The sequence below is a fragment of the Ictidomys tridecemlineatus genome, chromosome 7 (assembly GCF_052094955.1).
Source record: "Ictidomys tridecemlineatus isolate mIctTri1 chromosome 7, mIctTri1.hap1, whole genome shotgun sequence".
Taxonomy (NCBI): Eukaryota; Metazoa; Chordata; class Mammalia; order Rodentia; family Sciuridae; genus Ictidomys; species Ictidomys tridecemlineatus.
Genome location: NC_135483.1, coordinates 33,922,818 through 33,935,043, shown reverse-complemented (window position 1 = coordinate 33,935,043; position 12,226 = coordinate 33,922,818). Strand labels below are relative to the sequence as shown.

The 12,226-nt window shown below is 39.0% G+C and overlaps 1 protein-coding gene across 4 annotated transcripts in view; it reads right to left on the bottom strand.

The window, feature by feature from the left end:
- Positions 1-10,856, bottom strand: part of Rrm2b (ribonucleotide reductase regulatory TP53 inducible subunit M2B) — a 47,323-nt gene extending 36,467 nt beyond the window's left edge. For 2 of the 4 annotated variants that reach the window (XM_013357554.4, XM_040293801.2), the window contains exon 1: positions 10,028-10,284. In XM_013357554.4, the coding sequence (XP_013213008.1) occupies positions 10,028-10,075 (48 nt within the window). In that variant the 5' untranslated portion in view covers positions 10,076-10,284. Of the gene's footprint in view, positions 1-10,027; positions 10,285-10,401; positions 10,555-10,753 lie in introns of those variants that run through there. The other 2 variants (XM_040293800.2, XM_021724978.3) reach the window with 2 other exon arrangements.
- Positions 10,857-12,226: the final 1,370 nt, after the last annotated feature.

Below are 12,226 nucleotides of genomic sequence, written 5' to 3'. Positions count from 1 at the left end.
TTAGACAGTAAGTATAAAGCAAGGTCCATAAATGTCATGGTGGGAAAATTTCTATTTGCAGACAAAATGTCTCTTCAGTACCACTCTGATATAGAATGATGCCATGAATAGGCCACTATTATAAACCATTTTTTCATTTTAATGTTTTTTCTACTCTTAAGTGAAATACTTATTTATCTGAAAACTCCTTTCCAACAATTTATCAGCCTTTCTTCCTTTTAGCCATCCCATATACCAACCTATTCCTATTCGCATTTTCAGATTATTCTTTATAGTACAAAATTATTTTCACTTACAAGGGCATTAATGTTCTCAGCCAAATCACTTAACCTGAATATTGTTATTTGCAAATTAAAGATAATATTTGCTAAGCTTATTTCAAATAACTGTTAGAAAGTTTAGAGGAGTTAATATAAATAAAAGTACTTTGGCTGAGAGTGGTAGTGCATGCAGTCTTTAGTCCTAGCTATTTGAGAAGCTGAGACAGGAAAATGACATGGTCAAGGGCAACTTCAACAACTGAGCAAGACCCTGTCTCAAAATAAAAGATAAAAAGGGTTGGGGTTATGGCTCAGTGGTGAAGCATGCAGGGTCCAATCCCTAGCACTGCCTATACACAATGGCAAATAAATAAATAAAAGTACTTTGCACATTCTCAAGTGCTGTCAACTCTAAAAATTATCATACTATTGACTATCAAGACATTGTTGATTGACCTTTTAAAGGTTGTCCCTATATTTAAAAAATTACAATGGCCAGGTATTTGATGAATCAATATCTTCTGTAACTTCCCTAAAGGAATTTTCACTCATGAAATAGAGAATGGCTGGAGAGGCTTAAAAAGTGAGGTACTTGGGCTGGGGATATAGTTCAGTTGGTAGAGTGCTTGCACCGCATGCACAAAACCCTGGGTTCAAACACCAACACTACAAAAAAAAAAAAAAAAAAAAAAAGAAAGAAAAAGTGAGGTACTCAAATATAACTGAGATTAGCTAGAACTGAGGCCCAACTGAAAAGGCAAAGATTTACACTCAATAGGTGTTTTCAACCTGTTTTGATCTACATTGTCCTTCCTTTAGTTCCTCTAGATTATGCTTTTATTATCATGTTGGAATATTTTGATACTATTCTGCAGTCTTCTTTTTGCTATGTATTTTATTCCAGAGGTACAGAAGTCTATTCAGGGTTGGACATCTCTATCTACTCCATTTGCTACAGGGTGCATATACTTAAAGTTGGGAAGGAAACCACAAGCAGTAACACTTTGGCACAGTGGATTAATCTCCTGATGACTAATCCTGAATGGAATTTTTACACACTGATACATAACTGATCAGTGTCAGGATTTATGAAACTGCTGAGTATACCTTTATACTGAAATGAAAGCCAAATTTGCATATACGTTATTCCATTCTATCCTCATAAAATGTGGATTAAGAAAAGCTAAATTAGGAGGATAATATAAGATTTTGCAATGTGAAGAGAGGATATGTAACATTTGATATGCACTAGAAATGACATAATGCTTACTTCATGGTGTATATTTAATACAATTCAAGAGGTTCATGCAGGGTTCTCCAGGGTACCCTCTGTGGACCTATGCTAAGAATTCATATTTCAGAAGAACTTGTTTTTAACAACTCACCTTTATTGAGTTTTCCAAAGCCTTCAGTTAAAGTTTTCATAGAAAGAGCTTTCTTTTCATTCTTATACTTTATTAGTTCACATATTATTTAATTAAATTGCAATAATTATAATACAAGTATAATTGATATAAATAGAATTAGAATTTAAAAAAACTGATCCTGGTAAGTTATAACTCAAACAGTGAAAACAGAATTACCTGAGTATATGAGAGAGCAGCTTACTCCTGGCCATATGTATTCTAAAGCTCATAAGTATCTATTTTATTTTATAGGGTTGACTAATCAACAGAATTGTTTAACAGCTAGTTGATTAAGAGAACTTCTGATAAATATATAAAGACACTGCTTGCTAAGTTTGATATAAATCTCCAACTTTTATCTATACCCCAATTCAAATGGTGGGTTCATCAAAAGCCTCATAATTACATTGACTGGCTTTACAATCTTATAAATATTAACTTAAATAAAATTATACTAACAGACAAAATGATTTCATCAATTGGTTACACTTATGATTTTGTTTGGAAAAGGGTTTAGGTGTTAAAGTTCATGGAAATGTAAAAATTATGGTTTGGATCTGGAATGTCCCCCCAAGGCTCATGTGTTGACAGTATGGTTCTCAATGCAGTAATGTTCAGAGGTGGGGCTTTTAAGGAATGATTATGTCATGAAGGCTTGGACTTGCTCAGTGGATTAAACCTCCTGATGATTAAATGTACTTCTAGAAGGTAGAGTACAGTTGAAGGCAGTAAATCACTAGGGGCAAGGTTCAGAGGTGGGGCTTTGGCTTGGACCTCCTCAGTGGATTAATCTCTGGATGACTAAATGCACTACTAGATGGTAGAATACAGTTGAAGGCAGTAAATCACTCAGGGCAGGGCCTTTGGGATTATATCTGTCCCTGCCCCACTTCTTTGCTTCCCAGCTGCCATGAGCTAAGCAACTTTCTTCCGCCATGCCCTTCTATCATGAGACTTCTGCAATCGTGGATCATGGACCAAGACCTTTGAAACTATGAGCCAAAAATAAATCTTTCCTCCTCCAAGTTGTTCTTGTCAGGTATTTTAGTCACAGCAATGAAAAACTAACACAATAAATATATATTGATTTTTCCATCACAATTTTCCTATAAGCAATTTTCTTTCTTTTTTCCTTTTTTCTTTTTTTGGTACCAAGCATTGAATCCAGGGTGCTTAACTACTGAGTCACATTCTCAGCCCTTTTTATTTTTTATTATGAGACAGAGTGTCACTAAGTTGCTGAGGATGACTTGGAGCTTGCAATCCTCATGCCTCAGCCTCCAGAGCCATGGGGGTTATAGGCATGCACCCAGCTTCTTCTAATCACTTTGATATAACTGTTTTCATACTTTATTTCAGTTGCATCATTTTGATAAAACAAACAAAAACTTAAATGATTTTAAAATATGTACTCTAATTCTAAATTTGATCTGAGTTTAGGCTGGATATATCTATTTTGCATTTTCATTAAATGAAAATTAAAAAGTTTTTGGAGCAGGTAAATGTGGCCTACTTTGATACGTTGATTTGATACTACATTGGCATCTGGCCTATAACATGAAAACTACTGGGAGCCACTGGAGGTTTTTAACCAGACAAGTAACATAACTGGATCTGTATTCTAAGAACACTTGCAGAAATGTAGTTTTGTAGAGAAATTGGAGGTGGGAAGAATAATTTAAAACTTATTGGACCACCCATCTCTTGCCTAAATTGGAATAGCAGTAATAATCCACACATGATTTAAGAGATATTCTATAGTAGAATTCTTGCTAAAAATCTCCAGCCCCAGCAACTAGGTGATAAACAAGAAATAAGAGGTACATTGAAGCTGCTCAATACCTAAATAACTGAATAAATCAGTCAAAACTCTTGCTTCTCACATTGAATGTTTCACAGAACTTAAACTAGCTTGTCCAACAACCCAAGCAACAACAATAAGTAGTATACACAAAAATCTCTATAAAGTCAACTTTGTCAATAAAGAAAAAACTATAAATACAGTTTCAACATGACCAGTAGCTTGCTAAAAATATAACACTGTGGCACAGGAGTGAAGATCCCATTAATGGTTGCCAAGGGAATGGATGTGATTATCCAGGGAGACTACATAGAGAACAGTAAGACAAGCAAACATAAAGCCTTAGAAAATGCAGACATTTAAAGAGCAGATGGAAGAAGGGGAACCAGCTGGGATGAAAATAGACTGAAATGAATGCAGGACAAACAAAAGCAAAGGCAGAAATCATCTATCTGATTTGACTAAAGCTAAGGGTTTATAGACAAGAGAAATTCCCTAAAGGATACAGACTGTGGCTAAGAGCTAATTTTGTGGGCCAAAGATTTGCAAACATCTGGGGGCCCAGAGGCTCATACTCCAACTCTCCCCCCTTGTCCTCAGTGCCCAGATGCTGGTGCTCACTGCAGGATACATTTTGACTATAACTATGAACAGTCATGGAGGATTTCTGAATAGAATTAAGACAAACAGAAGTGGCATTAGGAAGATTAATCACATGTAGAATGAATTAGAAAAGAAAAAAAAACTAGATTTTGCTACCAATTAAGATAACAATTTTAGCAATTGAAATAAAGACCTAAATTAAAAAGCTGCATGAAAAAAAGCTACTTTAGAACTTTGCTGGCCTGAAAAAATTCACATGTGTGTGTATGTGTGTGTGTGTGAGACAGAGAGAGACAGAGAGAGACACAGAGAGAGAGAGAGAGAGAGAGAGAGAGAGAGAGAGAGAGAGAGAACTGGGACATTTTGGTAAGCTTGTATTAGGGGAAGGACATCAAGAACTAGTTTAATGAAAGACTGACCTGGCAATAATAAATGGAATTGAATAGCATATAAGATACCAGACCTTAAACTATACTATAAAGCTATAATAACAAAAACCACATGGTGTTGGCACCAAAATAGATATGTAGACTAATGGTACAGAATAGAAGACACAGAGACAAACCCACATAAACACAGTTATCTCATACTAGACAAGGGCGCCAAAAACATACAGTGGAGAAAAGATAGGTGCTGGGAGAACTAGAAATCCACATGCAGCAAAATGAAATTAAGCCCCTATCGCTCATCATGCACAAAACTCAACTCAAAGTGGATCAAGGATCTAGGAATTAGTCCAGAGACCCTGGACTAATAGAGGAATAAGTAGGCCCAAATCTTCATCATGATGGATTAGGCCCTGACTTCCTTAACAAGACTTCTAAAGCACAAGAAATAAAATCAAAAATTCATAAATGGGATGGACTCAAACTAAAAAGCTTCTTCTCAGCAAAAGAAACAATGAGGTAAACAGACAGCCTACATTTTGGGACCAAATTTTTGCCACACACACATCAAATAAGGCACCAATCAATAGGATATATAAAGAACTCAAAAACCTAACATCAAAAAAACAAAAAAAAAAAAAAAAAAAAAAAACAAATAACCCAATCAATAAATGGGCTTGGAGCTGGGGTTGTGGCTCAAGTGGTAAAGTGCTTGCTTAGCACCCGTGAGGCACTGGGTTCAATCCTCAGCACCACATAAAAAGTTTTTTAAAAAGATATTGTATCCGCCTAAAACTAAAAAATAAATATTTAAAAAAATAAATTAATTAAATAAATAAATGGGCTAAGGAGCTGAACAGACACTTCTCAGAAGATATACATTTGAACAACAAATGTATGAAAAAATGTTCAACATCTCTAGTAATTAGAGAAATGCAAATCAAAACTACTCTAAGATTTCATCTCATGCCAGTCAAAATGGCAATTAACAAGGATACAAGCAACAATAAATGTTGGAGAGGATGTGGGGGAAAAGGCACACTCATACACTGCTAGTACAACTGCAAATTGGTGCAACCAATCAGGAAAGTAGCATGGAGATTTCTCAGAAAACTTGGAATGGAACCACCCTTTGACCCAGCTGTCCCACTCCTCAGTATATACCCAAAGGACTTAAAATCAGCATACTATAGTAACACAGCCATATCAATGTTCATAGCAGCTCAATTCACAATAGCTAAACTATGGAAGCAACCTAGATGCCCTTCAATAGATGAATGGATAAAGAAACTTTGGTATATACATATACAATGGAATATTACTCAGCATTAAAAGAGAATAAAATCATGGCATTTATAGGTAAATGGATGGAGTTGGAGAATATCATGCTAAGCAAAGTAAGCCAATCCCAAAAAACCAAAGGTCCAGTGTTCTCTCTGTTAAGTTGATGTTGATCCATAACATGAAGTGGGGAGGCATGGGAAAAATAGAGGAAATTTGGGCAAAGGGAAGGGAGAGGTAGGGAGGGTGCATGGGGGCAGGAAAGATGGTGGAATGAAATGGACATTGTTACCCTAGGTACATTTATGACAGCACATATGGTGTGACGCTACATCATGTACAACCATAGAAATGTAAAGTTGTGCTGTAATTGTGTACAATGAATTAAAATGCATTCTGCTGCCATATATACCTAATTTAAAAAACAAACAAAAGATTAGAAGTAGAGAGATAATTAAGTTGTAGCTACACAAGTGTGAAGTGATGGAAATTTTTTCCACACCTATTTTATTGATGCATTATAGTTGCACACAATGGGTTCTGTTGCTATATAGTTGTACATGTACAAAATAACAATATAATTTGACCAATAATGCTCCCCAGCACATACCCCCTCCCTCCCTCCCTACCTTCCACTCTTTGGTCCCTGTCCTCTACTGATCTCCCTTTGATTTTCATGAGAAAAATCCCACCTTTCTTTTCCATTTTCCTCTTGCATATGAGAGAAAACATACAACCTTGACTTTCTGAGTTTAACTTATTTCACTTATCATAACGGTCTCTAGTTCCATCCATTTTCCTAGAAATGAAGTTTCATTTTTCTTTATAACTGAATAAAACTCCAATGTGCATATATACCACATTCTTTTTTATCCTTTCATTCACTGATGAACACCTAGGCTGGTTCCATAGTTTAGCTATTATGAATTGTGCTGCTATAAAAATGTTAAGTGATGAGAATTTGAAATACAGTTCAGCAATATTCCACTGTCTTTTGCAAACTAGCACTTCCAGTTTCTTCTGCCTTAGTTTCTGACCATCTAGTCTGAAGAGGTAGCTGGGCATGCCAGGACAAGACTGCCCAGCAATGGCAAGGAAGTCAGGGAAGGGCACAGACACAGTTACACAGAGAATGTAAATAATATAACCACTATGAAAATCAGTATGGAGATTCCTTAAAAGACTAGGATTGGAAATGAGATAGGAATTTAGTAATACAGAAAAATAAAAATATACTGAGTCTCAAAAGAGAAGAGCCTATGAACCTTTGGAATACAAGAAAACACTTAGAAACCTCTGGAATACAAAGCAAAAAAATTCAGACCACACCCCTGACCCCATAAATTTGCCTGCAAAAAGTAACATGAAGGCAATGTACAAGTGCTAGAAAAACTAGCACAAAATTGTGCAACTTATCTCTGCCTCTACCATTAATTCAGCCCCTAGCTACTACCCCTCTATAAATAGCACCACATTCTGGAGAATATATATATATTGCTCACATTACCCGCAAAGCTTCTCACTTTCAAAATTTGAAAGTCTATTTCTTTCTTTATCCCCAAACACTTCTCTCACTCTCAAGATGGCCCACCTTCTCCCTTGAGCGTGTATTCCTTGCTTTCCTAAATAAAATTCTGTGCCTATACTGATGCCATGTTGAAATTCTTTTCTATGGCATAGGTCAACGACCCTGCTTGTCCTGAGTTGAGTAGCCCCTTCTTTGAGAATTTCTAATGACCCTATTCCAGAGATATTTTTCCCCTGGTGACAGAACCACCATATGACTGAGCTATAGCCCTCTTGGTATTTATCCTAAGGAAGTCAGCATAGGACAAAGATACACGCATACCCCTGTTTAAAGCAGTGCAACTCATGATAGCCAAGTCAGGGAACCAGCCTAAGTGTCTGTCAACAGATGAATGGAGAAAACAAATGTGAGTATATATACACAATGGAGTTTTTTTATTCAATCATAAAGAAAAACGAAATTGTCATTTCTAGGAAAATGAATGGAACTAGAGAGCATAATGTTAAGCAAAATAAGCCAGGCTCAGAGAGTCAAAGGTCATATGTTTTCATATGCAGAAGCTAGGGAAAAAAAAAAAAAGATCTCTTGAAAATAGAAGAGAGACCAGGGGGTCATGGAGAAGGGGAGCTCAAGGGGAAGTACCTGGGAATGAAATTGATCAAATTATGATATCTGCGTGTATAAATATGTCACAATGAATTCCACTATTATATATAATTATTATGTATATATATATATATATATATATATATACACACATATATATATATATATATATATATATATATTTTTTTTTTTTTTTAAGAAAAGATTCCCTATAAGCACTTACTATGTCCTGATCTAGGCTGGCATTCTAATGGCCCCTACCTCCTAGCCAGCTCTAATTCCACCATACCCAGGTATTTGCCTGTACCTCTCTTCTTCTCCAGTAGAATACTCAGATGCTGTCATAGTCATATTTTATTCATAAGGTTTTTTGGTTTTGTTTTTGTTTTGTACTGGGGATTGAACCTTAACTGAGAATTTCTCATGACCTGGGGTACTTAACCGCTTGGCTGTATCCACAGCCCTTTTAATTCTTCATTTTGAGAAAGGGTCTAAGTTGCTTAGAGACTCACTAAATTGTTGAGGCTGGCCTTGAACTTGCAATCTCCGGCCTCAACCTCCCAAACCACCAGTGTTACAGGCATGCACCAATATGCCCAGTGGCAGTGTTTCTTAAAATATGTGTACTAGGAACACTAGGGTGCTTGTAGACTCAGCACTCTTAGGTCTAAATGCAAACCCACCCTAAAACTGATTTACTAGATCCGGAGTGAGGGCCCAGTAATTAACATTTTTACAAGTACTCCAGGTGATTAATGAAGATGGCCCACGCCTCACTAACACATCTGAGACAAAAAATACTTTGGGCATCTTTGCATATCAATTTAAAAATCTTTGTACTAAGATGCTCAGCAAAATTCTGCCTATCTTTGTAATAGAAAGATTAACTTCCAGCTGGGCATAGGCTAATCAGGGGGCTAAAGCAAAATAATTGCAAATTCCAAGGCCAACCTTGGCAACTTGGTGAGACTTCATCTAACAATAAAAAGGGCTGGGGATGAAGTTCAGTAGTAGAATGCCCCTGGGTTCAATCCACAGTACCAAAAAATAAATAAAATGAAATAAAATAAATAAATAAATAAAACACTGCCCAGGTGTTAGGTCAGCATGACTACAGATGCCATTAACAAAACACCAAAGTTTTTCCAGAAGTGGAGAATGTATTTGTTTCAAGAGATATTTACAACTTGCTAGTTATCAAATGTTTGCAAAATCAAAATAAAATGAAATCTCAAACCTGGAATCTACAACTTTGTAAAGAAATATAGGGCTAAGCAGCGAACTGATACTTTCATGTTCTTTTCATATCATTACAATATTAAGACTCCACACAGAAGCAGGATCAAGTACAAGAAGTATTTCTCTCATTTCAAGTGGTTTAGAAGTATTTGCAAAAATAAAAATGATAAGGTATGCAAATTATAGAGCAACCAACCATTTAAACTACCATACAACCCTATAATCTAATAATTCCCAGTTTATTTACTATTTTACGTACTTCTATTAGTATAGAAGCAAAGAAAATGAGCAAGTTTACTTGGGTTTATTAAGTACCTACGACTTTGCATAAAGCACTTATTTCTCTGTGAGGGACGCATCCCTTCCACTGTTTAAATGAAGAAACTGGCACTCCAGCGATACACAGTTAAGTAGCTCGGTGTGAGTCAATCTGGCCTCCTAATCTGTTTTCATTGTTAGGAAGATTTCCCGTCTCCCTTCCACCTGTCACTTCCAGCTCATCCATCTGTGTCAATTTCCATAAGCGTTTTCCAACTCTTTTTAACCACTCCGGGGATGCTACAGTGCGCCACAGTCCCTTTCTTGCCTCAGACTCCCGGCCAGGGTTCCAGAACAAGGGAAGAGTGAAGACGGATAAACAAAGGGGTTGTGCCTCTTCCCAGCCCGAAGCCTCCGAGCACTGCCCTAGGCTGGCCCTAGAGCTGAGCAGCCTAGCGGAGAGGAAAACCGGCTCCCTCTTCCCGGGGACGAACTCCCGGTCGCTCAGCTAGGGCACCCCAAGGGCCTACACCGGGTTTCTAACAGCACTGAACAAAATTCCCTGCAACGGTCCTGCAATTTGCAGGTTGCAGCCGCAACCTGTCATGCAAGGCCTGATGTGACCACCAGACGGAGGCTGAAGCTACAGCAACATTTACCTCATCTTGCTCGGGCATGCCCGCTTCCGGCCTTTCCGGGTCGCCCATCGCGCAGACTCAGCCAGAGCTGCCGGAGTGCGGCAGGCCAGCACCTAACTAGGACAAGCTCCAGATGACCCGCGGGTCGGCCAAGACCGACCCGCCTAGCGCCCCCAAAACCCGCCCCTCTGCGCAGACTGGGCTTTCTTCCAAGCGCTTGGAGGAACTTTCCTTGAGCTAGGCCTGCTTCGCCCCGCCTCCGCCTCAGGGAACCGCCTACCTCGGCCGGCCCCGCCTCACTCCACTGAGCCGGACCCGCCCCCTGCCTCGGGGACCGCCCCCTACCCTTGGTCGGCCCCGCTTCAGGGCCCCGCCCACCCCAGTCGCCAGCCTACCTCAGCTGGCTCCGCCCCTCAGCCTGCAGCCTGAGGGAGTCTCCACTACACGGGTCTCTATTGTAGGATCTGTCCCCCTCTTTGCACTGTTGAGAGTCGCCTCCTGCTCAGGTCGGCTTTGCCCACCCCGCCTCGAGGCTCCGCCCACCATCTTTGGCCCCACCTCACTGAACGGGCCTCACCTCCCACGTTCCCAAGGAAGGACTCAAAGCGCGCCTCTGGGCCACGCCCATCTTTCCTCAGGGCCACGCCCCTCCTGCCCCCGCCCTCCACAATCCATCTGCCCTCTGGCGCGAGGACTGGGTGCCTGCCGGCTGCCAGCCGCTCTTGACCCGCCCCCGGCTCTCCTCACCTGGTAGATGCCCCGCATGCCAGGTCAGAAGTCCACAACTAGCCCTAGTGGTGCCCCTAAGATCACGGTAGGTTGCGCTGACTTGGCTGGTCCTGAGAGACTGCCCGGCGGCTGGAGGGCGTGTCACAGTGTGAGGCGTGAAGAACGCGCTGATAGGTGTGACTCGGTGGGGAAGGGGGAGTCCCAGCGTTTAAAAGTTAATGGAAAAAGTTGGCATGTTTTGCATTTCAGCGACCGTAAAGAGGAAGTGGTAGCGGGGGAAGTGTGTGTGAAATGGGCTTGAGAACGAGAAAGGGGAGAATCTACTAAATTCAGGGCAGTATTTTGAAACCTCTTTGAAAATGTTTCAGCCATCAGTAATATTGAGCTTTCAGAAAATGCCAGCACCTACAACAGGCATCTTATACAAAAAATATAAATTATTTAATGTCAGGACTTGACTGCAAGGTAGATATAGCAGTTTCCCTCCTATCACAAAAGAAGAAACTGAGCCTTAGGATAAGTAATTAAGAATAATCCAGCTAAAAAGTAGTAGACTCCAAAGTCTCCCTGCTGCATGCTTTTTTCAAAGCCAATGATTAAAGTGGTGGAGAGGGCAACACTCCGGTGTATTGTAAGGGCAATAGACAGTGGCTACTGACCGTGACAACAATTTGTTTGAATTACTAATTACTGCTCTCAGTTATCTAAAGATAACTACAACAGAAAGAAAAAAATAGTTTGGTTTAACAAAATTAAGGTGAAAGAGATTTAAGTAGATTGAAGCCGAAATGCATACACCTGTTTTGTGAATAGCTGTCTGAAGTAAGGTAAAGTAATGTAGAAGTTTTATGTGAACTTTGAAAATGGTTTGAAAGTCCCTTCTAAAACCTAGCTTAGAATGGGGAAAGAAAACCTTTCTTAAAAGCAACTAGTAGAGATTAAATGCTAGGTGAAAATTTTTATAGATATTAATTTTAAATTATAGTCAAACAAATTCTATTAGGAAAAGGAGACATAGGCCCCATGACAAACAAACTAAGAGGAGGATTCATTCATTTACTTAATGTTATCAAAGAATTTGTCTACTATGTGCCAAGCATCATGTTAGGTTATTGAAAATACAAAAATGAATGAACTCAGTGAAAACATAGACACTGAAACGGTATCATCATGGGTATGAATTCTAGTTCCCTTATTTATTAGCTGTTTCCTTGGGCAAGTTACTTAACCTCTTTGAGACTGTGTGGATTTAATGATATCTCATTTATGCAATACTTCCTGGGATAGGAAATTATCTTGGGTCAGCGGAAGTTTCCAAGTACCCTACTAGTCAGGCCATCCCAGAGATCAAGGAACAGAAAGGCTCAAATCAAATTGAGATATTGAGTCACAGTTCATTAATTTTTTTTTTTAATTTTAAAGAAGGTGACATTGACTTGAAGGGAAACTAGGATTTTTTTTTTAAATGGGGATTTAACCCAGGGTGCTCAA